Source organism: Labrus bergylta, chromosome 6, assembly GCF_963930695.1.
Source record: "Labrus bergylta chromosome 6, fLabBer1.1, whole genome shotgun sequence".
Lineage (NCBI taxonomy): Eukaryota > Metazoa > Chordata > Actinopteri > Labriformes > Labridae > Labrus > Labrus bergylta.
The window spans coordinates 29,590,818-29,617,828 of NC_089200.1; the positions used below are offsets into that span (position 1 = coordinate 29,590,818).

The following is a 27,011-nucleotide window of genomic DNA, read 5'->3' on the forward strand; positions in this document are numbered from 1 at the left end:
TTAAAAATAGAACACTTTATTGATTCATTTGATTCATGTTTTCAGCCCAGAGATCAGTTGTGCATTTTTTAAGGTTCATTTCGCAGTCCAATGCTCACAAGCATGCAGTATCAAACATGCCATCATTATTTCAACAGCTTCATCTACCATCAAGACCAATCAGGGGGATTTAAAGGACAGTCAGAAGCAACTTTCCGCAGCAGACACCTTATCTTTGACAACATGAGCTGTTTTAAAATATATTTAGCAAGAAAAGACAAATGTTTCGCTCATCTTTTTTCCTCAAGAACCCTTTTTCCAACTTGAACATTTGCAACATATTGTATCAGCATTGACACGGTGCAGAAACATGAAGGGATCTAAAAATCAACAGATAGTGCTTAAATAAAAGAAAGAGAAAACATTCAAGTAAAAGCTTCTTATTTTATATAAATCCAGTGTCAACATTCGTCAGATCATTCTTTTAATTAATTTTCAGACAATCAAATTCTGTAAGGCTGCAAATCTGAAGTTCAACCTTGCTAATGTGCTTTTTTTTAAAGACTAAGAGCAAAAGTAAACCCATTCAGAAAAAGTAGCACCATCACTTGCTTTAGACCACACATGGTCTGTATGAAATGCTCTGTATAAAAAACAGAGTTCTTTATAGTTTCCATCACAGAGTCAGAACATAAACATGTGTCAGAATGATGGGGAAACAAGCACACACTGTTTGATGTTCTGTAAGCAAAGTAAGATTCATGAGAGAAACTATAACAGCGGATTAGGGAGAAAAAATAAGTTAGAATGTCACAATGAATAACAGAATATTTGACATATGCATTTCAAACAGGGGTTAAAAAACGACATAACGTTGTAATCCTGCAAAATATCTAAATTAACAAAGAGTCACATCTGGATGTGGGACTGCAGCTACATCTCTGTGCTCTTCTGCTTCCAGCGTTAGCTCTTATACATTTATGTTTTCATTACAAAAGACACCAACTGTCTATTACTCAGCTCACACATTCATGTTGGATAGAGACACAGGTAACCCGACTCTAACCAGACCTCAGGATCAGTCACGTGGAGGCCAGGGGCCGCAGCAGCTCCAGCTGGGACTCTAAGGTGACCCTCTCCTGATGAACCACCTGCAGCCCAAAGACAAAACATGACCTTTAATCACTGAACACGAGACACACCTCAGGCATGTTTACTTTACTATCCATGGTAATGATGATCTACGACAAGATGAATCCCCTGAAGTGTTTCCTTAATGTTCAGTACAACCTGAACATAAACTGAAACTGCTTGGCTGGAAATAACAGCATGCAATGATTCTGTTGTTCTTTGATTTCAACTAAAAATGGAGCTAAAAAGTTACTCTGAGGGTGGCATTAGAGGAAAGGTCACAAGGTCAATCCAATCAGACAGCCCACATGGAGTGGATTATTGTGAGAATGCAGAATATGTACATTTGTCGTCTAGGGTCTGCCCTCTTAAGAAAGAACAGAGCTCTGCAGAGCATGCAGGGTGGAGTTATAAAACTAGCTAGCTTTGCACAGGGGAGCGAAGACCCACAGGTGCATGCTGGGGAGGAGGTGGAGCTTTGAAATGTTGTAGGAAATGCAGTAGCTTCAATAGTGTGACCCATCATTGTTATCCTTAATGTAGCCTTTTTCACACATGCACTGCACTCCTGAACATTTCCCAAACATCGTCACCACTCCTCCTTCGTGCTTAACCAGCCGCAACCGCTTCAACTAAACCAAACAGACTATTTCAAGTTGTCAAAGTGAGTCTGACACGGATAATCTCCAGCTTTGAGGTTTAAATGTTTAAGGCAGTTCCTGAAGATATCAGGGCATGAATGACCTGAAATTTTCCTGAAAGAGTTCAGAGTATATGTGTGACTCAAGCGAGCCCTTAACGAACTGCAGGATTTTACTATTCAGCACTTTTTTAAACACCGGAGCTTGTCGCTTGAGATCATCCCATTGACAGTCCTTCCCACACTTCAACCTTTGTAAACGTAATATTTCCTTTTGAAGAGTAAAGTACCAAAGTTAGATCAGAAGAATCAAAGAAGGATTGTACTTTACTCTACAAAGTGGAGCTCGTTCATGCTACATACACATGTAATATAAATACAATACTTAGTTTTTAGTGTTTATCTTTGAGGGAGAAGAATTTTCTTTAACTTTTTCAAATGTCTTTATTTCAAGTGTTTCTCTCAGGAAGAAGTCAAGGACCTCTCCACACACACACACACACACACACACACACACACACACACACACACACACACACACACACACACACACACACACACACACACACACACACACACACACACACACACACACACACACACACACACACACACACACACACACACACACACACACACACACACACACACACACACACACACACACACACAGCTGAGACTCTATTTTAAAGCGGACAGTTGTGGATGCCAAAGGCTGTGTGGTATGTTGACAAGGCTGGAGTCTATATAAAGACACATGTGCCTTTCTCTGCAGGATTCCTCACATGCTTTGAGGAATTAGCAGAACATGCAGATTTAACTGAGAAGAAGAAGATTGTCAATGTGAGAGCTTCTAATCGAAAATCTAAACCATGTATTTGGACTTGAGTTTTTGAGAATAAAGTGATATATTTCAGTGTATTGCTTAATCATTTGACTCTTTTTTTTAAACCTTTAGTCTCTGTTGCATTAAAGCTATGAAGGCGTTGTATGCGTGTGTGAAGGTTTTACTCCTGGATGGTTTGCGTGGAGAATGACCGGCACGCAGCATCTGTTCCAAATGTGAGAGCGTGTGCCCTGGGCAGATCCCCAACGCAAACAGCTCAGTCTGAGCCATTAGTTCAGCTATGAGTGACGGGTAAGGGGGGGTGGACAGATGAGCCGGGAACTTTTCACTAAGTTGGACCAGCAGGAACATTTGTTTGTTGCACTTTAATGAGAACATGAAGAATTCTGATAAACGATGAATACCTTCTGAATTCTGATAAAAGACATGTTCACACTTTCGACTTTCGAAATTCTGTTTTAAAAGTGATGGTCCTTTGACTGAGCTGTGAGATTTAAATGCACTCTGTATAAAGCATGCAGCATTTCTCTTCATTTTCTAGCAGCTGTTTGTCTGTTTCTGTGACCGTCACTCTCACCTAATCACAAAGACAAACTCTTTCAGCAGGATACTGAACACACACATTTGGTGACTGCTTCTATATCTGTGGGTGTGTGATGCTGTAAGTAACAGGAGATGATCTGACCTTTAGTTTCTGTTGGAGCTCACTATTGAGGCGTGTCAACACAGCGTTGGACTCCTTGTTTTTACGGATCGCCATCTGGATCTCCCTCTTCTGTTTGGACTGCAGCCTGGGAGAAAAAAATATCATCTTTAATAAACTTTTTCAAAATGTAAAAAATAACCAAATATGTCCAGAGAAAGACAGAAAGAGAATTCATGAGATTGATGTTCTGTTTTATTCAGTTGTTCTTTTACCAAGCAGATTTAAGAGACTGGATTTGATGCTTTGTGGTAAATAGTGAAACAATAATGTGCTCCTCTTGAAGACACCAAGGTGATCAGACCAAAGCAGCAGAGTTTTTACATCAATCATGCAGGCAGTGCTGGTAGTCCCTGCTGTTATTGACTCCTTCTCCAGCACTGACAGACGGTGTGAACGAGCTGTCGGCTCAACGACCCTAACCCTAACCCACAGCACATGTGCTTCAGTCATCAATGAGTCCACAGACATGAAGGTGAGTCGTATTGACTTCTGGATTTCCTTCTCTGAAAAATCTTTAGCGTACAGTCACCACCTCATAGTTTGACTTTTAAGTAGTTCTGAAGATCCCATACAGACAGATTTGTTTGCCTTTTCTGTCTTTCAGTGTTTTGCGGGCGTCTTCTGTGCCCAGAGCACCTTGCATTTTTCCTGAACACAGTGTGAGTGTACAAATCAATTGCACATTCCAATAAACATCATCATAACATTTTAAATAACGGGCTTCTGCAGGGTGATGACAAAGATGACAGTTTCTTAACAACAGCAATCACTGAGGACAAACTAGAGGTTGCTGTAGCTGAATAACGGGAGCTGTATCATTTGTATGATATGAGCAGAAAGCAGGGGCCTGGATGATAAAACAACCCAGTCTGCAACATTTCTATTTTATTTTAGGTTTTGACAACATAGGGAGTGCGATGTGCTCTGTGTTTTACAACCTTAATTTCTATGTCTGATCGTGACCTCAACTGGAATTTAAGCCTTTTTTTGGGGTGGTTTAACACAGACATATTTTATTTTATAGCGTTGTTAGGGCTAAAGAGTTAGCAAACACTGGCTAATCATGAGGTAAGCAGACATTAGTTTTTATTATGAGTTGTGTTTCTGTCCCACCAATTAATTTAAGACCAATTTCCATTTTCTTACTTTAGGTTCTGCTCTCTAAAATCTCAATAAAATATCTCTTTTTCAGCATAATGTTCATCTATGTTTGCTAACTGGGTGCTAACTTTTTCTGTCTGCTTTTTGGAGCCTGACTTGTAAAAAACAGCTGATGCTTTGGAGCTTTTTTCTCTGATCATATCTGCTCCTTTGAGGCTTAAAGTAATGCTCACAGGCAGAACCAAATGAGTTGAAAGAGGCTGAACAGAGTCCCAGAGTTAAGAGGAGCTGCAGACTGAGTGATACGTCATGGCTTGGAGAAAATCTAATTCAGCAAATTCTACACAAAAAAAAAAAAAAAATCACTTTTCCATCAGCTGTTGTTTAAAAGTTTATGTTTAAGGACTGAAGAGTCACATGTAGGACTCACTTGGGAGCAGGTTTGGTTGGAGGAGGAAACGACATGGCAGGAGAAGGTCCGCTCTCCAGGTTCTGACTCTCCGGGTGATACTTCCTGCGGACTGGCTTCTGTGGCACCTGACTGTGAGAGACTCCAGTCACCTCCTGATGGAAAAAAAATCACAAATAGATGTAAGCCCACTCAAACCAGCAGAGACATAGACTGTAATTTATTAAAAAATGGTACGGCTGTATCCCAAATGTTAGCTGACCTGTTTTGAAGCATTAGTCAAGTCTTCAGTACTTCGATCAAACCGCGAGCGAGGACCCTGATCGTCATGCTTCACACCGCTCTTCTCCTGCAACACAGAAAAAGAAAAAACCACGTAACACGCTACACATTCAGAGTTTATTTGCATACCATAAAGAGGTGAAATGAGAGAGAGAGAAGCTAAAAATGCAGAATGAAATGTGTCCTGATGGTTATAAATCTTCTTCTCTGCGTAACAGACGATCAAGTGCCCTCCTGGTGCTGCTTCGTTGGGCCGCCGTGATTGATTGATTTGCTTTTACTGCATCACCTCACTGTATTTCAGCCATAATTCTCTTTAATGCAACAAGGTATAAAGTATCAGCTCCTGCTTTCATTCACCAAAGAGGTTAACAGTGCAGCAGAGTGAAGACAGGAACCCACACATGAAGGTCAATTTCTTCATTTCAGCTCAAAGCGAGAAGACGTTTCTTCTAAAATTCAGAACCTTTAATGCATCCACCATCTGTTAATGTTGCATTAAGTGAATTTGATCCACTCGTTAGTGCGGCTTCATTGTGGCTGCAGTTGAAATTCTTGGGTTTTCCTGATGGGTTAAACAGGCTAAAAAGCTGCTGCTGGAAATCGTAACCATGAACCTAGAAATCACTTCTTTTTTTTTTTGCTGAGAAATGCAACTGACGTAAAAAGGAGATGCAAAATTAAAAGAGTCTGCGATTGGCTGCAGCACTGGAGGGGGAAACACAACCGCAGCATGGAAACGTTTAAAGTAATGCAGTGCTTGGTACAGCGGTAATAGACCACAGGAGCTCCATCAGCAGCATGTGTGGTCACAGCAGCCAGCAGCAGGTCACGGCTGCTTCACTGCAGAAATGTGAAGGATGACGAGACACTGTCGTCGTCGTGTGGACCCTTTAGAGGACTGGGTCTTTATATCTGCTCATACAGTATATTCTATAAGTAAGAAAAGGAAGCAGGTCAAAAGCTGACCTGGTGGCTGCAGTGAAACAAACTATAAAGAATGAATCAATGTTGTTGCTGATTGTCTGGTTTATAATTTGTTGGTCATGGAAATGAATCAGAATGACATGGAGTCTGTTTCATTACCAGCTTAAAAACTCCTGACATCAATGATAACAAAGAGAATAAAAACTAAAGTAGAGTTGTGTGAAATGAAGAAGTAAAGAGACGGTGAGTAGAACAGGACAAGAGAAGTGAAGGAAGAGAAATTAAAGTGAAGGGAACTGAAGTGTACGGCTCCACTAGGGATCGCGCCGGAGCACTCAACGCGCCTCTTAATGGTTGTACACCTGTTTTATGGCATTAGTTGGAATATTATTTTATTTTGTTTTCCCTCTTTTTTTGCTGTAGGTTACACAATAGGTGAAGTATCCTCAATGAATGCACCTGATTGGATAAGACGTGTGGCTAGTCCGGGCAGTTGCTGGACTCATTTGCATTCTTGTACGGCAAGCGCGCTGGAGCCCTTCTCGAAATGCGCCGCAAAGATCCCATAATGCATTGCGCGACTGCCTCTCCGGCTCTCCGTAGAAAATGAATAGAAAGCGTTGAGACGCGATCCGTCGTCAGAACCAGTGGAGCCGTACCGTAAGAAAGATTTTAAAGTTTGTAGTCAATAGGGGCGACGGTGGCTGAGTGGTGAGGGTGTGCGCCCCATGTACAGAGGCTGTAGTCCTCGAAGCGTGCAGCCCAGGTTCAAATCCCACCTGTGGCTCCCTCTGCATGTCATTCCTACCTCTCTCTGTCCCTGATTTCTGACTCTATCCACCGTCCTATCTCTACAATAAAAGCATAAAAAGCCCCAAAATAAATCTTTTTATTAAAAAAAACAAAAAAAAACGTTTGTAGTGAACAAAAGTGAAGTAAATAAAGAAAAACTGTAAAATAAAGAAAAGTGAAGCAAAGTTGGATTTAGGTTAAGAGTAATCTGCGTGTTATTCATTTCCTTGTGTGAATGAAATGATCAAAGAATAAACATGAACAGTCTGAAGATGTGAAACTATTTTTCCTCTGACTTGAACTACTCACTGATCTGCTTCAGAGGTTTTCCAGGAAACTCTCGTATGAAATATTCACCCTTAAATGTCATGCTGACATGTTTTATGTCAGGGAAGCACCGTAACAACCACTACGGTTCACTTGTGTCTCTGAGGGAGTGGGACTGGTGTGGGTTTCAGTTTGTCTTACTAAGTGAACACACCTCTGGGATCTCCTCCTCAGTTATAATAAAAACTAAAGTTACACATCCTGTGGAAAGAGCAGAGTGAGGGATAAGAGAGGAAGGATCGAGTCAGACTGATGCAGAAACCTTTGACATATAAACACGTGATTCGTTGGAGAGGAGTCACAGGGGTGTGTAGAATAAAGACAAAACACCCTTCAGGAAAGTGAGATGTTCAATGAAATACAAAGAGGAGCTTTGTAAATGCATGCCTCACTCTTCATGATCCAATAAATAACTGAAGATACCTGAGAGTAATGAACTTAAAGTTAAGATGCATGTTTTGTTTTGAGGTCTTAAAGAAGTACTTTTCATATACTGAGAGGAGTGATGAGGTCGGAGCCTATAGATGCCAAACACAAACTATATTCTGCTACTGCAATAAAAGTATCAATGCAACAATGCAAATGTGAGTTGTCTGATTGAACTGTAATTAACAAAAGAAGACTCACACAAAGAAGAACAGTAATATATATATATATATATAACAACCTATTCCTGCTGTTTTAAAAAAACCTCTTGATGTGAAGCAGAGAGGGACATTACTGAATATGATACACTATATAATAAAGATGCTTGAATATGTTGTTAGTAGAGGAGCCCAGCTTCAAATGTGTATTCAAAGAGCTCAATCCTCCTTACAATGTCTAAACTCCCAGTGTCCATGATCTATGATTCCTTTCTGACCTTCCAGAGCAGTGATTGAGCATGACTCACAGCTGCCCCTGCTGTTCACTCACAGCTATGATAAATATGAAACATGTTCCCTAAAGGCATGGATTTGATGGTGTCTTACTTTTTATATTGTATTTATTTGAGGAGATGTTATTCATTTCTCTGTCGCTTTTTATTTTTGCATCATTTTGTTTTCCTCTTTGTTTCTTTAACATTTGCTCTGTTACTTCTAAATAAACAAGAGAAACCAAGAAATATGCATCAGAGACTTTTTGTTGCTTTTTTCCCCTCCCAATCTGAACTCACACAGAACCGTGATACAAAAACTGAGGTAAGAATCGAACCATGACCTCAGGGAACCGTTACACCCCTAGAAATAATGAAGGTCCTTCACATTGAACTACATATCTATCAGACACAAGATGAGATGTCCCAGTAAAGCTGAACTTCTTCAGTCTAACACAGGAGACATTGTAAAATTGAAGAATCTTATCATATCAAATGTTTTTTTTCAATATAAGTAAGGCTTCAAATGTCCAACTCCCTGTTTTCTTTTTCCCTGTGATATGTCTTGTCATGAATAATAAACATGCACTGGACTGTTGCATTATGTAAGAGCTCTCAGGTAAACTGCAGACTCAAATGTAATCATGAATTCTCTCAGTGAAGACAAATGAAGGACACAGAGTGTGAGGTTAGAAAAGGTTGAACAACTTGTCACTTCAGTCATAAATAAATTTGTGATATCTTCACTAGCTTAAGAGTCATAGCCTCTGAGTTCATTCTAGTCTCCAAATAGAGTCGGGTAAATATGACAAACATGACCTCAGTGACAAATTTATAGAGGGACCTCAGGGATGGAGGGAGGGGTGGAGACTGCTGACTTTTCAGTCCGCTGACTGTTGTGTCTTGCTGCTTTGCGTATATGCAAACTCAAAAGCAGGACACGTCTGTGCAGGAGAAGCAAACCGGACTGCTTACCTCTTCTCTGAAGTGACTGAAGTCTGCAAAGTTTGGCTGCTGCACTTTTTTCTGACCAGATTTCTCTGGAACGGTAATAAAATGAGGAACCTGAAGAGAAAGATGAAAGGTTGTGATGAATGTACGAGATGTAACTCTGTTTTAGACTACTGGCTGTACTACAGGAACTGACTAGTTTGTAGGGGAATTATGTGTGTTCACAATCTGGGTCTTAATTTGTTTATATAAAATAGCATGTGTAGAATAACACCAGGAGATAGCCACATCCAGCAGCCACAAACAAGATGGAATAGCTGCAAAATAATCTTTAGCGTAAATGTGCAGAATCAAGTTTCTCTTCTAAAAGTTCATGTTTTTAACCACTGACAGGCTGCGAATATTATCCTGAGTGTTTCATTACTTTATAAAAAGCATCACTTTAGAGATCGACCTTTAAGTCGAGGTGAGGTGCTGATATTTGTGTTATCTTTGAAAGCCACCAGACTCCATTAACAAAAACAGAGATTTTAAAACTTACTGATCACATGAGTTACTGTCTTTTGTTGTCTCAATTGTTCGGTTTGTTTTGTGTTATTTTGGGACTTTTGTGTTATAAATTGTAAGTTCAGATGTCATACAATAATTGTGTTACAGATGAACACAAAAAACTGACAGGAGGCAGCGGTAGATCAGCTACCAGAGGATGTATGATGCAGGGCAGTATTAATGTTAAAGTTGAACATGGGGTTTGGTGACTTTGAAGAGCTCACAGCATTAGGAAGCACAGAAAGGGTTAAATATCAAGTTACACAGAAACATATAAACACTGTGTATTTATGTAATGTTTGTGTAATAATATGTTCATCTTTGGTGGCTTTTCTCCTGCGGTACAAACTATAGTGTCCATGCTTACAAACAGTCAAAATGGGACATGCACATCAGGACATTTCTGTTAGTTTGACCCCAGAAGAACAACAAAGGCTTTTATTCCCTGTTTATATTGAAGAGCAGAAATCAAAGCAGGCTTACCTGTGTAGCTGCTGGTCTGGGAGGGAGAGCTGGAGGAGGAGGCAACCAGCCACTTTTCACCCCTAAAATCCAATCACCTAATACTGTTTACACAGGTTATCACTGCCCCATCACACCTTTCACACTGAACAATAAAACCCACATGTCTCCATTTCCTCATTTTATCCCCCCTATGAAAGGAGAACTGTCATGAACAAAACACAATAACTTTGAGCTTTAGTGTGAGAAAAACTCACATCATGAGAAAGATTTAGACGGGGGCAGGAGTCGGAGGATGTTACCTGGAGCTCCCTGCTGAAAGAGCTTGTTGAGGTCCAGTGAGGAGGCTCGGGAGTGAGTTTTCTGGGGCCGAGGAGGAGGCGTGGGGGGCTCCTCTGATTTCTTCATGGCATCTTCAATAGAAGTGCTGGAGAACGACCTGCGGGGGGGAGGGGGGTGTCACACAGATGGGAAGCGAAAAAACTATAATAAGGACGTGTGCCAAGCAAGAATCCTTTACTTCAGTTCATCAGGGAGCGATTTTCACCTGGGTCTAGTTTTTGTCCTCATCTGTGTATCCAGGTCGTGAGGCGGCTCTGTGAGGGAGGATACATTAAATCAACAAAGAGACATCACACTTTTAGTATTGACTGAATGTTTTAAGCCACCAGAGTCATATATAAATAAAAACAGAGTGAGCCTCTTTTTTTAAAACCAAAAAAACAAACTTTCCATCACAGTTCATTAATATCAATTATAGACGTCTTTCTTTTCCTGAGGATTAACCCGAGCCGCCCGCCAAGAGAACCATAACCTCCATCTTTTTCTAAATTAGGAAGAACAGCTTTGGAAAAGGATTAATAACATAACTGAACATCCTGTTTAAAAAGAGGTAGATTTCCCCTATTTGACGCTTTAGTTTAAGTAAGTCACTCCTCACATCTTCAACAACTGTGAAAAAGGAAAAAGGATTTCCCTCTGAGTGAAAGTTCACAGGTTATTGGTGTATCGGTGGTGGAGGAGGAGGAGTGTATTTAAAGGTTGTTTCACTTTAAATCTCCAACGTGTAGAGAAGTGTTTGTGTCACCTGGTCGTTCAGGAAACGCACCGAGTCGTAGAGTCCGTCTCTGTAGAGATGTTGTCAGCCTCTTCACACTGACTTCTGAAATGTCAACGTGGAAAGCAGCTTTTTGTAACCAGAAGAAAACAGAGCGCTCATTAGTCATTTTATTATGAGGTGACTGAATCAACAAAATATAGATACCACAGACTCTCTGCTTTTTCTTTTTTCAGGTTGAACTGTGACCATCTGAAAACATCCACAGGTAGAGATGTATGCACACTAGGTTTCACCACTGCTGTTGTTTTGTGTCCTCTTTACTTTAAGACAAATCAGATCTGTAATGTCTCTGAATTATTTCTGAAACTGACCTAAACCAAACAGTTGGGATTTGAATTTATCTGCTTTGCATTTATGTTCAGACTCAGGAATAAGATGTTTTATCAAAAACTTTGTTTCATCATCTTTGAGTATTTAGAAAAGCGCTATATGAATCTAATTTATTATTATTATTATTATTATTATCATACATTTATGTTGTCTTCTGCATTTGCTTCTCGCCTGATTTCAGAACTTTATTGTTGACATCTTTTTTTTCCATTGACGTGGTTCCTTAAATAAAACTCTTTTTGTTTACCTTGTTGACATGACTCATCTTGTATATCTTGTTTTGTTATAACCAGGCTTGGCTGGAGTCTCTCTCGTATGTTCTGATCCTAAGAACAAACAAACAAAAAAAAACAAACAAACAAAAAGGAGTAAGCCGCTTAATCATTTAGAACAACACTACTGCACTGCCTGCACACACTGTGATAATGTGAAGTGTGGGATGGATTGTGAGAGGTAGCTGATGGGATACTGATGATGGAGTAACTTGGAGCAGCCTCATGTTCAGCTCGTTAGCGCCCCCTGCAGGCAGCCAAGAGGTACTTCATATTTAAAGTTATTAAAAGAGGAGGATTTGATTTACCATCTGATTTGACCTCAGGTCAGTAAAGACTATCAGGGGCTCAGCACTCTGCAAAAAAAAAGCACAGTTTAAACTTTACAGTGTTATTAAATCAAAAACAACGACAGATTTATGAAGGTAGATATGTTGCAAAATAGGAGAACTTGTAGAATGTTTTTTTTTATACAAGTAAACATTCAAGTTCTCAGATCACATTCTACAAGCTCTCCTATTTTGCAACATATCTACCTTCATACAGATTGGCTCACTTACTCCGATACTGCTTTCTTACCTCAGGTGTGTCCGGTATGTCCTCTTCCTGCAGAAAGCCCGGCCGCAGCGTCGGAGGCAGGTTCTCTGGGAGAGGATAACCGTTCTTACGAGCGACGATCAAATGAAAAGCTGTGCAGAACTCAGCAAACGTCAGAGCTCCGTCTCTGTCCACATCACTCAACTCCCTGGAAAACAGCAGAGGACAAGAACTCAAAAGATTTGTCACATGCATACAGTCTATGGTCATTCAGTGATCGCTCTGAATAAACGTCTCCATCCCTTCCTACTTTCACACACTGAAGTGAATTCACCTTTATATTATATCCTCACATCAGACCACTTGGACTTCATGCAGAAAAGATACTAGTCTGCTGGCAGGAGTATCTCAGGAGTTTTGTGAAAGTGTGAACAAAGGTTTTCAAAAAACAGAGAGCCGGGGTCTCACTTGTAACCTTTGCATGTTTGTGATCTATCAAAACAAACCTGACGGTAAAATGTGCTCACCGGGAAGCAAACTCTGACCCAGGCGTACGTACATTTTAGAGGAAGGGGAAATTGGCGACACAGAGGGTGAGGTGGTGAATTGAACCCATAATGTATATTGATGTTTCACACATTTGATTTCACTAAATATCAAACTTTACTGATTTTATGGTCTTAATAATCATTAAAACCGGTAAAATAAATAAACATGTATAATAAAGGCCTCAATGACAAAGCAGATAAGATTATAAATCACAATATTTACCTTTTCTTTTATGAATGAAAGAAACCTTTATCAAGTAATAGATTTTTTAAAAGCAGAGCTCCCCAGAGGACAGCCGAATCGTGAAGGTCTGTCCTTTAAAACTGAAGTCTCTGTGTGACTCAGTGATCATGCTGAGGAGCTCGGCTGATAAAAACCCAAATGACCCCGAGATCAGAACAGCACAAGGGGAACACACACACACACACACACACACACACACACACACACACACACACACACACACACACACACACACACACACACACACACACACACACACACACACACACACACACACACACACACACACACACACACACACACACCATGAGTCAGCACTCACCAAATGTGGGAGAGCTCTGGTATCGGGAGCTTGGATTTTGTGAAGAAGTTCTTTGCAATGGTTCCTAGAAAGAGAAAGAAAAGGTAAGGTAAATAAAAAAAAGATGGGAAATATTTCTTAATTAAAAAAAATAAAAAATAGTTACAGTAAGGGGAAGATGTGGTTCATACCCAGGATGAGAGCCCCCAGGTCAGGCTGCAGGCTCTTGAACTGGTTGGTGTAATACTCCAGCTGTTCCTCTGTGATCCTCCAGGGGTCATCGTCTGAGTACTCCACTACACCCTGCTGGTCCAGCCTCTCTGACGAGGATGTCTAAACAGATAAACAACAAATCATGCCATAGATTTTTGAATAATAAACAACCACTTTCATGCCCCAAAACATACAGAAATCGTTTTTTTACCCGAGCCATAGCGGGGTGCTCCACAGTGGGTTTGGTCCCGTATTTAGCAGGTGAGGAGTGCTGCTCGAGCTGAACGATCGGCCGGGAGAAATGTTTGCTTTCATACGCTAAAGGACAGGGAAGAATAAATAAATAAACACAACTCAGGTAGAGACAGGAAACCGGAGACTGACATGCATTGATTTCCTACTCATTACACCCCTCAAACATGTGATCTGAGAGAATGTGAGATTTACTGATCAAAGGGGAAAGAGAGGGGGGAAGACACAAGAGGGAAATCAAGCTTCACACTTGAGGAGAGTGAACAGGTGTCAGAGATGAAGGAAAAACACTTGTAGATTAATTTCTATTTTATAAACAAGACATGACACGGCCTTTCAGTTGTCTGGAGCACCAGTTATTAAGATCAGTGTTTTATTAAAGAGACCAAAGCAAAGCCAAATGTAGTGAAAATATTACTTTAGAGGGGAAAAACAAGTTAAAACAGCTTGATTTTCTATTTGTGATCTATTATTGGTGTCATTTTTTTGTTTTATATTATAAGGGAAACTTTTTTATGCTGCTGCATTGTCCAGGACTTTCTTGTAGAATAGATTTTAGGAAAATAAAAAGAGGAAAAAACAGGGATTCCTCCTTACACACAGTCTATGTGTGTGGCACTAGCAGTGTGACACTATCATGATATGAGGTAAATTTACAGACTCTATAGCTGCTGTCGGGTGTCAACTTGTCTTACCAATTTGTGCGTCAGCCCCATTTCTCTGCTTGGCGTACGGGTAGCTGCGGTAAGCGAGGGGAGACTGAGGGGGAGAACTGCTCGGTGATCGTGGGGGGGACCAGGGTTCCTTTGAGGGAAATAATATTTGTTAATTCAAACAAAAAAAGGATAAGAAGCAACTCTCTCAGCATGTAGGAACTCTGATGGCTTTCTCTAAAAATGGTTGGACAGGTTGTTGGAAACTCTCCGACTAACATGACAGTGTGACGAGGTAATGTGTGTGTTTACATCGAGTGGCACATTAACGTTATGAACAGCCTGTTCCAGCTCATCCAGAGGTCTGAAATGACATCTGGTGAGGGTGGAGGAAAACATAACCGGACCTTCAGTCACTGTGATCCACTTGTAATTATTGTGAGGTAATTTTGTCTTCAGAATTCTTGAGAGTTTATGTTTGAGACTTCTGTGTCTTTTGGAGCAAACCTCAAGTGGACACTCAAGGAGCTGCAGTTATTTGCACTTCCTCATTAACTTCCCTTTCGGATAACGCTGGGACCAAATCTCTTAATTTGAAAAATTGTGATTATTATAATTTTTGTATTATTAAGTGAGTGTCATGGCTCGTTTTTCTTTTCGTAAAACAATATGAAAAAGCATTATTGAAATAAATAAATTTTGTGTTATTTCTTTGGGCCTTTTTGCCTCAACTGCTGTTGGAAGGAGATGGAGATGGCAAGCAGCAAAGGGCCATGTTCGGATTCAAACCCTCACCGGCTGCCACGAGGACTGTAACCTCTGTACATGGGGCGTGGGAAATAACCGCTAGGCTCTCAATATATCCGAGCATTGTCTATTGATAAATTGATCAAATGAAGTGTGTTGAATAAACAAGAATACATAGTTCCTATAATTCAGTTTCTGCTGTTCTTCAGGTTTCATTATCTGTGTTTATAAAATGTCCTTCCCTTCCGAAATCCAAAATAAACCAAAAATACTTTTTTTAACCCTAAATTGGCATCATTTGATCTGAGGGCAGCTGATAGCTTGAGCTTCAACTTTATCTTCAAAATGGTGTGAAAGCATAGACATTATACCACGGCCTTGTTCTAAAGCTAAAAAATATACACATGCTAAGTGAGAAAGCTTTCCTCGTGTACATAAAATATATTTTCATATTTATGGAGATTAAGATTTAACAATGTCTTTATTTCAAATGCAAACACTGTGATAACAATGACAATTCAATTTATTGTGCAGCCATCATTTAAGGATGCCTTTCTGGCCTGGTTCCTTGAAGGAGGCTCTATCATCCTTCTCTAATCTCTCACAACAAGGCTTTTCTGCTCTGATGCTTTAAAGCTCACTGGAATGTCTCAGTGCACCATTCCTGATCAGCTGTAAACATGACCTAAGTATAGTTCCTACCAGAGGTGGGGCAAGGTCATTGTCGCGGGGCTGGATAGCGCCCTCTGCAGGCTTATCCTGGGAAAACTCAAACATACATTTACCTCACTATCTAAAACTTTCCCACATTTAGTTTGGACATCCAGCATTGTAACACTATAGATGAGTTTTAAAACAGGGATCAGTAAGCAACTGAGAGGTGGACTGGAGAACAAGTTTAGATTGATGCAATAAACAACATCTAATGTGCTCTTAAATATGGTGAACTATCTATTCACAATTTTAAAGTTCATATTGACACCACAATTAGACTGCCTGCACACTAACATCTATTTGCTTCATTTCACACACCTGACGTGTTTACCTGGAGCCTGGCTTTATGCACTCAATAAACCAAAGCTCCATCCCCTGTTTTGTGTCTGAATTACTTTTATATGCAACTCTGAACTGAACTTATAACTTTTTGAGCTGACAGTAGTAAGTAAAGTAAGCAAGTAAAGTTTATTTTCTAGAGCATCTTTCACAGATACATTTCACAAAGTGCTTTACATTAAAACAAGTTAGACAATGCACCAAAATAGAATGGTTGAGAACAATGAAAAGTGCAGCGGAGACAGTTAAAAATCATAACAACAATAGAACAGCTGAGTACAGTGATGCATAAAAGGCCAATGTTACTGAGAAATAAAAGCAGAATAAATAAGACAATTGATGCAGGAACTAGACTGGTTCAGAAAATACAAATAGGCTAACCAAATGCTTTTCTGAATAAAACATTCTCAGCTGGTATTAAGAAGGTATTACAGGAATCTGAGGAACGCAGAGACAAAGGGAGAGCATTCCATAGACTGGGAGCAACGGTTTGAAAGAGCGGTCACTACGTGTTTAAAAACGAGTATGGGGAACAGCCAATAGATTTTTGTCAGAAGACATAAGAGGACCATAGGGAGTTTAAGGGAGGAGGAGCTTGGCAATGTACTGAGGTGTTAGACCATGTAGTGTTCTAAAAGTTATCACAAGGATTTTAGAATGGATGTAAAACTTAATGGGGGGCAAATGCATAGCGGATAAGATTGATTGGATGCGTGATCTCTTGTTATTTCCAGTTAAAAGCCAAGCTGCTCCATTTTGGACAGTTTAGAGACGGTTTAAGGATGTCTTGTTTAAATAGGTAAAACAGCAGTACAGTAATCTAAGCGAGAGGAACTAAAAGCATGAATGATCATCTCCATTTCGACCTAGGTCACAACAGCTCTAAGTTTTGCGATGATCCTCAGTTGGAAAAAGCAAGAGTGCACAAGCTGGCTGACATGGTTGGCAAGGGACATGGACTGGTCAAAAATGGCACCCAAATTACAGAGGCAATACTTAGCACAAGCACTTAATGACCCCATATACTGGTGAATCTTAGGGATGGTACGGTCAGGTGCAATTATAAGAGTTTTAGTCTTATTAGCATTAACTGAAGGTATACATTCGTCACCCAGGCCTTGTTGGCATCCAGACACTCATTTAAAATGTAAGATTGGTTAAAATCATTTGGTTTAAAAGAGCAAGACAACTGTATATCATCTGCATTAAATAATAATAAATACCAATAAAATGCCTGATGGTCTGGCTAAAATATAGCACATATAAAAGAAACAGCATGAGACCCAGAACAGAACCCTGTGGTACACCACACAACATAGGTGCTATGTGTCAGACATGAATTCTCCCACAGAGACTGAAAAACTTCTGTATGTGAGATAGGACGCAAAACAATCCAAAGCACTACCAGAGATGCCCACCAGCTGGTTAAGTATATTTAAAAGAATATGATGGTCAACAGTATCAAATGCAGAGCTCAGGTTGAGCATCTGCAGCCATCATGATGTCATTTGAGAATTTGAATAGAGCGGTTTCAGTTGAGTGCAGTCTACAGAAACCAGATTGAAGGGTCGTGCAGGTTATGTGTCTCCAACACATCCACCACTTGGGTGGCTACCACTTTTTCTAATAGTTTGGATACTAAAGGCAGCTTGGAAATAGGCCTATAGATTATGGGGAGTTTGTGGGGTCTAAGTTAGGTTTTTTCAGCAAGGGCTATTGCATGTTTAAAACGGCTTGGAATAAAGCCAGATCAAGGGAAAGATTGATCATGTTTAAAAAAGTAGGACAAATTGAATCAAAAACAGTTACAAACAAAGATAAGGGAAGGATGTCGAGGGGACCAGATGAATGCCTTCTTTAGACATTACCTTCTTCTCAACGCTGGCCTCCTGGTGCCTGAAGGCGCTTCGATCTGCTGGAGTCCAGGAGACTGAACCAGGTGCCGTTCCACACGGAGCCCCCTGACCGTCTATGCTCTGAGGGACGGATGAATATCTCATCTCTGGTTCATTCTTCAGCCCAGCAAATCTAGGCAGAGGTAGATCTAAAGGGAGAGATTTCTTTTGAGTCTTTTTAACAACCTTTCATTAGTATTATTAACTTCAATATTATTATTCTATATCATTCCTGAAGAGTAAGTCAAAACTAAATCATTAAGGTAAAAATAGATCATTTTTTTTCCTCTTGTCCGTTCGGTAGGTTGACCTTTGGTACCTCTAGAATTAGACTCAAGGAATTAAACAGGATCAGTGTCTTTATGTTTGTTGGTCAGTCGAGGTAAACTACTCCAGAAACACACCGCAGAGAATTTGAAACTCTGAACACACTCAATTCCAATTATCCGTCATGTGCTTTGCAGGAAACTGTTTATCTTTCTTTTGTTTAGGTTGTGATTGTGTGCATTTGCAAAATGGGCAAACCCACTTAGTCCTTTCCACGCGACTCCCCTTTCATCCAGATTAGACCAAATCCTGCCATGCTAAGATAATCCTCTGATCCCTTTTTGCTCTCGTAAGACGCCTTCTCTCTGAGCAGCAGACTTACTGGCCGTTATGCTCTCCAGGTGGACGGGCAAGCCAGACTGAGCGGCCGCCAGCAGCTTCAGTGCCACGTAGAACTGAGGAGTACCAAAGTATCCCAGACGCTTTGCTCCACACACCTCGGTCACCTGGAAAACACAGAGAATTTAGAATTACTTTTCAAGGGTCTGTATTCAAAAATGATACAGTGTATTACCCTGATAATCTCCTTTTTCACGCAGCCTTCAGTGTTTTGGTCTCTCCAGGAATATACAGCCAGTGGCATGTGATAATCTTACACTTTGATCTAGATAATGTGTAGCACAGAATTTCAGGCTCCTCTAACAAGATAAAACTAGAAGAAACAGTATGTAAGGGATAAGCAGCACAGAGGCATCTGTTTATTCAGCACTGTTCTGATTACAAGTACAATGAGTGCTTTGGGGGATGAGAGAAGAGTAGGATTTAGAAGGGAAATTGATAGAAAAATCTATAAAAAAATGTTACAAGAATACATTTTCTTTGAAAGAAAACACAAAGAAAACAAGGTTCTAAACAAGTAAGACATAGCTGTGTTCAGAAACGTTTTCATGATCGGCTCATTTGTGAGGGGTTGTGTTAGGGGTAGGTTATCAAACCATGTGGCCCAATAAACCACTGAGAAGCTGTGCTGGTAATACAAAAATAATACGTATTTAAGCATATTATCAATAAATATAAAAACACACATTAGGAAATTTGAGAAAACACAGAAATGGCTCGCCTGGATCTGTCTGAAGGTAAAAAAAAACAGCAGCTTTCAGCTGAAGGCAGTGCAAAAGTTACAACCATTTTAACCTGGCTTTATATAGACACACATAAAGATATTAATTCAAAAAATTATCATTATATGGATAAGGTAAGTCAATCACAGACTGCTTAATAAGAAGGCTTAATAAGAAGACTGCTTAATAAGAAGGCTGGGTACAGGCGAAAATACCTGGTCAGCATGGCCTTTTACAACCCATAAAGCAAAAACCTTTGCTGCAAAACCAAACCAAACCAAACAACAAAATACAATTATATAATATTCAGACCAACAAACTAGAGCTAGATAGCTATGGATATTGGATGGACATTTTTTATCCTTTTGTATCTTTTTAGTATGGATTGGCTATAACGCACTCAAAATCTACCATTAAAGGGATCGTACGATAACAGTAGTGTCGTAATCTGGTTAGCTTACCTAAGCGCAAAGACAGGGAAACATGGGGGAGCTAGTCTGACTCTGTCTAAAAGTAAAGAATACAAGTATAATCCAAGTAAGTAAGTTAACAATTAATACATAAGTAAGATGAGCAATCCAACTACAGTAAATAACTAAACACAAAAGGGATATATTTGTGAAAGTAAAGCTAACGTTTAGCCGCTAATAGCAGTTAGCTTGCCTTAGCAACATGAAGAAACAGAAGGAGATTTAGCCTGGCCCTGTCTCATGGTCGAAACTTCACAAGTATTCAGCTAAAAGCCCCTCAAAACACTCTAACCCTGTTCTTGATAACATTCTGAAAATTGTGCTGTGTGAATACACTTATATATCATTATTCATATAGCATACATGTATCCCTCAGCTACTGTAGGCATAGAAACAGAAAAGAGGATAAAACTGATTATTAGATCAGTGTTTTCTAAAGGCAACAAAATGAAGCTATACCAGCACCTGAAGATCACCAAGATCTTTTATTTTATAAATAATGATGCAATAACAAAGATCTATAAATGAGCTCTAGCTTAGCTTGCAAGCTGCAATTCTTCTTTTACAATTTCTTTGTTACTGAAAAGATAAGGAGTATTTCCAAATGTCACCACAATTGCCAAACAGAGTGTGTCCTCAAACCCTGAGTGGGCTGCAGGATGGTGGCCTATAGAAACTTGCACGACTGTGTTCAATTACCATCATACGACGGAGGATTATCTCGTAAATGAACGAGTTCGAGACCAGCCTGCGCAAAAATGATGAAAGTAGAACTCTTAAAGCCTTTAAATAATAAAAGAATAAAGTTGTTATTTTAGTCTATATATCAGAAGAGCAGCAGCATCCTGTTCTCAAATGACAACATGGAGCATCTTGTTATACTTTAGTAAAAGTTTCACAAATAAGGAAAGGCTACTTCCTTGTGTAGTCGGTAAAAAAACAGTTAGTTGAAGAGAAATGTTTTTTTCTCAACTTGCAAGAACTTGTAAAATGATGAATGAACAGGACACAAACTGGCTCTGCACATGAGACACTTTAACAAGGCAGACAGACAAAATATCCAATAGTTGTGTTGGGGCTTTACTTATGCAAATATGAAACATCATCATCATGACATTGTCTAAAAATATCATGACCCTGAAAAGATGTGCAAGAAACTGTGGCTTTTCCGAAGAAAGAACCACACTGACAGGAAGTTGAGTCTGCAGAGGAAAATACTTTAAGAGTTCTCCTTACAGCATTTTGGCCAGGCTGGTCTCGAACTCTTTAATTTACAAGATTATTTTTGTAAATTTACGACTTTAAACTCGTAAATGTATGACTTTATTCATTTCTCATAATGATTATTTTTTCTTTAACGTGGCCCTAATCCTCCGTCCTACAAACACAAAACATACATGCAAGACTTTTTTTTTTTTACACACTGCTACAGACTAATTATTTCAACAACACAAACAGACTCAGTTGACTGTTCTAGTTTCACAATGTGAAGACAATCCATCCAAAAGAGAAAGCTTAGCTTCCCTCAGAGGAAACACTGGATTAACAGCGCTTAGAGCTACATTTTTATTTCTGCAAACATAATCAATCCAAAACTTCACATTGTTTTTTTCACTCCCAGAGGAGTATGAGAACACTTTCTGAAATGAAATATGACGGACAGGAGTTCTGTTAATACTCGTTGTCTAATGAGGTCGAGAGGCGGGTGGAGAACATGTATGTCATGTCGCCTTATGAGACATTATTTCTGCTTGGCCTGCATTGTATTCATTCAACAGATTTCCTCAGGGAGATCCAAAACAACTGAGTGAACGGTGGGAGCGCCTGAGGTCAGCAGAGACAGATTAATGATGAGATTAATTCATGAAGGCCTTAAGGAAACAGGGTGGTTGGTCAGAGGCTGAGGGGGGGAAAGTTATTCAAAGAGGATGGACAAGTGCCAAAAACATTTCAGCGTGGATAATGTCACCACTGGTGTGTCTTAAATGGTATTAAGAAATCATACGCCCGGTTGACAATGTGAATGAGCAAACACATTTAGCATATTCGTCATGTAGATGATCTCAAACACACAGGTAAATAATGGGTTCCTTTTTGAATAATTTTCAGCAGGTTGTTCTGTCAAGCACATTAACTGTTACTGTATAAAAATGTTTTCTGATATTTAAGAAAGAAGAAAAATAAAAAAAAGAGCATAGAATTGCTTTTTTGATGCCAAGAAGGTAGATTGGATTTTAGCAAACTGGCATTTTATAACTAGCACTTAACACAAGGTGTGTCTCATTTTGTAGGCTGCTTTATTCCAAGGATGCAGCCTACAAAAGGGCCAGACTTTGTATGCAGTGTAGATTCAGATAAAGACAATCTGAACTGAGACCGTCTGGACCACCTGCCCCCTCCCCTTACCCTGTTGTTTCCTTAACGGCAAACACTGAAATGTGTAAAAAAATTAGGGCTTGATGAACAATGTCGTCAGCTGGCCATGTGGTATGTCTCGCATGAGACATTAATAAGGAACTTTTGCTGTTGCTATAACTCCACAAGCTGGTCTTCTTTTTCATTAATCCTCTTGGCTCGGGGCACAGTTGTGTTTATGTTCGCTGGCATGTTTTAGAGACAGCCCGATCTGGAAATGTAAATATCAAATAGGGAAGGATCCGATTGGATCAGGAGCAGTAAAATAATTGTATTGACAACACACACTTGAGGATTATTTGGACAAATAATCAGTTGAGACAAGCCTCGCATCCAGCTGCGCTCCCTTGATTGTTTTGGGGGGCAAACCGTGCCTTAGATCGTCTAGTGTGAAGCCAGCCACACAACGCAAGTCTCAACCAGAGAAATGGCCCGACAGACCAAATACCACGGCTGAAACAATGTTGTTTTTAAACCACAGTGAATGTCGGTATGATGAGACAACACCAGCAGAGCCGAGTTCCAGAAAGTTTTTCCTTTAACAAAAAGCCACACCTGATTCCAGCAGACAGGTTTGACAGCATGCACCGTCTGTCAACAATCCCTGATGACTCCAGCAGAGACGTTAGAGAGTCATCGATGCAATTAAAAGACTATTTTTTTTTAAATAGCAGGCAAGTAAGTTCCAAATGAACCTTTCACTTTGTACTTAGGTTGACAACAGTTTTACTTTGATACTTTTCAAAACCACATGTTCAAAGAAGATACAATCTCTGTGATTTGAATGACTGATAGTAACTCTTCATATCTTTAACCAAAAGAAGCTGCAAGTGAACGAGAGAGAGAACACTGTCTAAAATTCACAAATTTACATTGGCAACATTTCAGCACCAAAATGTTGCCAACATGTCTGTGCAATTTAGACAGCAGGCCGGAGTTTGCCTGCAATTTTGTTTTGGTAATTCAAAATAAGACATTATCCCATATTGGCAAACAAGTCAGTTATGTTCATTGTTGTTAAGTGTTTTATGTCTGAAACCCTGTAATTGTGCTGCTGTCTGTCTTGGCCAGGACGCTCTTGTAAAATAAATTTTTAATCTCAATGAGACTTTTTCCTGGTTAAATAAAGGTTAAATAAATTTTAAAAAAAAAACACATGAGCAGGCTTATCTCAAAACCTCACCTTAAGAGATTAAACAAAGTTAAAATAAAATACAGTAAAAATAACAAAGTAAGAATATTTACTATCACAAATAAAATTTACCCAATTGAAAATTACAAAATTACATACAAACAACAATTTGTGTTGCTGTATGTATTGATATTGTTTGATTTTTACTAGTAGTTTAAAATTCTGGTATTGTGACAACCCTTCTGCTTTTATCTTGTTCAGGACTCGTTTTTACAGGGACATTTGCTCTGCTCTGAGTCCATGTAATCAGAATAACAACTGATTTTATGAGACAGTGTGGAGGCTGAATCTTTCTCTGAAGGACTCACAAACAGAACTTACAGCTTAGCAGGAAGAGGTGTCATGTTTTTACTACTTATCAGCTGTAAACACAGGTTACACATAAAAATCCTTCCTCTGTAAATCTGATGAATCATGACTCAACAAAACACACCTGTACGCACAGAGCCTGACAGAAAAGTCCCCTCGTTTTGACAAAAAGCAAAGAGTATTTACAGGAAAGCCAAGTCAGATCATAACACCACTTCTATGTCACCATATCTGCCAGAAGAAACACAACATTTATGATTCAGTGACACACACTGACACAATGACCCCAAAGTCAGGACTGAGGCAGAGAGTGATCCTGCAGACATCCTGCAGCAGAGCTAAACATCGCTCAGAAAAGCTGGGTGTCAATCACCCTGTGTGGTAGCGGGGATCCAGGATCGGACAGGAAGGAAGCACAGCTCTATGCCAAACTTCCTGACATCCACACAGTAGACACACAATAGACTGCAATCGCCGGGAGCTGACCCCGTGGGGACTGCGAGCGCCGACAACCTGCTGTGCTCATCTGAGCAGGAAAAATATGTTTTTTATCTCTGTGATGATGGGACGGCAAAACTGGACAAACCTGACTTACTTCTAGAAGCAATACCAACAGTTTAGCACCACAACTGCTTATTTATTTTCCTTCTAAGTAAGTATGGGGTTAACGCTTGAAAGTAAATTATATGGAAAATAACAGTCATTCAAAAATATATGCGATTTAAAAAAAAATTCAATGAGAAAAAATTAAACTTGAATACTTTTTTGCCCAGGTTGGAGTTAGACTCCTTGACTCTGTATTATCAGACCTGACTCAGACAGTTGATTCTATGAAAGTATAATGATACATGGATGGTGTTCAGGTAGCATAATTGAAGACTTCAAGCATTTCAAAATGTGCTCATTAAATCCTATATAAAGACATATCTTACTAAAGTCTCAAACAACCTGACATAGGGGTGAGGTCAGTACTGATCTGAGCAAAGGTCCATTTTACTGCCTGTGACTTTAACGTGTCATGTTATATTTCTTCCTTCATGAGTTACCTCGCGTCACTTCTGTGTTTTCTGAGGTGACTCAAGCTTGCAGACGTTACTCACTGATGGAAATATAAATGTCACCAACAACAACTTCTTTAAACAATTACATAGAAACCTGATTAATTCTACAAAGTTAGATGTTAGAGGTTTTTTTGTTTTTTTTGGTGGGCTGATATGGCTGGATGTCTCTCAGACTTAACATTAACAAAATACAACTATCTGCTATGTTGGGTTTTTTTTTACATAGAATTTAAAGCTCCTGCGAGGAGTTATAACAGGTTATAAAACTGTATGAAATCAACACAGATGGCTCTTTATGAGCAAAAAAAAAAAAAAGCAAACAAGACCACCAGGAAAGAGGCTGAAGATTCATATTTCATTATTTTTCATGCCTGAAACGACTGCGGGGGGGGGGGGGGTTGGGGGAGCATGAAGCAGAAAACACCTTCATATTTTTCAACAGCGAAGACAAGTGACATTTTAAGGTTAAAGAAAGCAGGATCAGATTATTCTGGGAAAAGATAGACACACAGCAGCTTTAAAAAAAAACAAAAAAACAATTGTTCCTTATTTGGGTAAGTGTAAACAAAAACAAAAAGAAGACCAGAAAGTCTTTTGTCAAAAATAGTAAAAAAAATAATAAAAATAAAGTGTTTGAATAAGCAATGAATGACTTGTGATTTGAAAGTCAACAAATTTATTCCTGACATTATTCTTCCTCTTTGGAGACTGTAAACTTAAACCTTCATCATGAGCCCGACTGTACATTGTATATTCTCTGTCTTCTTCTGGACCAAAAAGACCAAATGACTGAGCTAAAACGGAAGTGAGGAGACAACACCACACATTTACAGCTGCAGTACAGTAAGTGGATGAACAGAGGGGTAAAAGGAAGGTGTGTACAACACACAATCACACATACACCGACACACACACACAAACACAAACACACACACACACACACACACACACACACACACACACTGACTGAACACACCAGATTAAACATCATAGCTCACTAACACACACTGTAGAGCACCACCTGATCATGTGGACCCCTCCTGCAGATCACTGAGGTCTGGTGATCAGCAGCTGCAGATCTCAGCACCTCTCACACACACACACAAACACACACTCCTGATAACATGTGATGACCAAGCAGGCGCAGATGTGCGGTGCAGTCACACACACTCACTTTATGCAGGGCTTCAGCAGGCAGCTGAGACGCCTTCAGCAGCTCGGCCACTTTACTGGATGACAGTGTTCCTGAGGTGTCAGCTTGGCACAGGGCGTGCAGACCTGAGTAATACCTCTGCTCCTGCTCGTTCAGGGAGATGAAACTCCCTGCAGACGACACACCGGATTCCTGCTCCATTCCCCGGGTCTGAGCCTGCCAGGAGGACCTCGGCTCTTAACAGGACACAGATCGATGCATCCCGCTCCGCACGCCGGGGCTCCGGTTTCAAGTCGGAAGGCGGAGGTTTTTGGCAGCAGGAGGGCGGTATCACCTCCACCTCCGGTACGAGGGCTCCGTGTGAGGACTGCTCGCCTCAGGATCCTCCACTCCTACTGCCCCCTTTATGTGTGATTGTAGCAGAGCCGGCCGCAGCCTGCAGGGGGCGGTAGAGCACAGGAAGAAGAGGGAGGCTTTGTCTGAGAAATAAGGAGCTGCTTTGTCTTCCCAAACCAAAATGAAGACATGACTGAAAGATCTAGTGGACACTGGATTAAATCATGCAGATTGAACAAAATAAACGACAAATAAGTAAAACATTATAGCAGATCAAGTCATTTTTACTAGATTCTATAAATACATTCTGCTGCTAATAGTTCTATTAAGCTATTTAAGTGAGATTTCAACTGCATGGATATTTGTTCAGGAGTATTTTAGGATATTTAACCCTAATGTGCTACTACTTTTTATTTAGGGGGTTTTATGCTTTTATTTTAGAGACAGGACGGTGGATGGAGTTGGAAATCCGGGAAAGAGAGAGAGTGGGAAATGACATGAGGGAAAGGAGCCAGAGGTTGGATTTGAACCCGGGCTGACCGTTAGGAGGACTATAGCCTCAA

At 40.0% G+C, this 27,011-nt stretch overlaps 1 protein-coding gene across 4 annotated transcripts; it reads right to left on the reverse strand.

Annotated features, from left to right (window-relative positions):
* Positions 1–26,487, reverse strand: reps2 (RALBP1 associated Eps domain containing 2). Of its 4 annotated transcripts, none has more exons than XM_020632864.3 (19): positions 26,134–26,487; positions 18,774–18,897; positions 18,098–18,273; positions 14,472–14,580; positions 13,736–13,842; positions 13,503–13,644; positions 13,333–13,396; positions 12,261–12,426; positions 11,990–12,037; positions 11,657–11,735; positions 11,068–11,121; positions 10,507–10,555; positions 10,262–10,398; positions 9,981–10,042; positions 8,973–9,062; positions 5,076–5,162; positions 4,835–4,968; positions 3,283–3,388; positions 1–1,130 (listed from the first exon to the last, which is right to left on the reverse strand). In XM_020632864.3, exons 1-19 carry the CDS (start codon positions 26,311–26,313, stop codon positions 1,062–1,064), a joined length of 1,983 nt encoding a protein of 660 aa, XP_020488520.1. In that variant the 5' UTR covers positions 26,314–26,487; the 3' UTR covers positions 1–1,061. The 4 variants fall into 4 exon arrangements, with proteins under 4 accessions (XP_020488520.1, XP_020488512.1, XP_020488502.1 ...); XM_020632856.3 differs by having other exon boundaries at positions 11,047–11,121; XM_020632846.3 differs by having other exon boundaries at positions 11,068–11,145.
* Between the last annotated feature and the right edge of the window lie 524 nt (positions 26,488–27,011).

Excerpts from the sequence above, each read along its gene's own strand:
- reps2 (XM_020632839.3), bottom strand. The coding sequence starts at position 26,313 with ATGGAGCAGGAATCCGGTGTGTCGTCTGCAGGGAGTTTCATCTCCCTG. Across the intron at positions 18,274-18,773 it reads CCTGGAGAGCATAACGGCCA|ATCTACCTCTGCCTAGATTT; the intron begins GTAAGTCTGCTG and ends CTCTCCCTTTAG. Across the intron at positions 1,131-3,282 it reads AGCTCCAACAGAAACTAAAG|GTGGTTCATCAGGAGAGGGT; the intron begins GTCAGATCATCT and ends TTTGGGCTGCAG.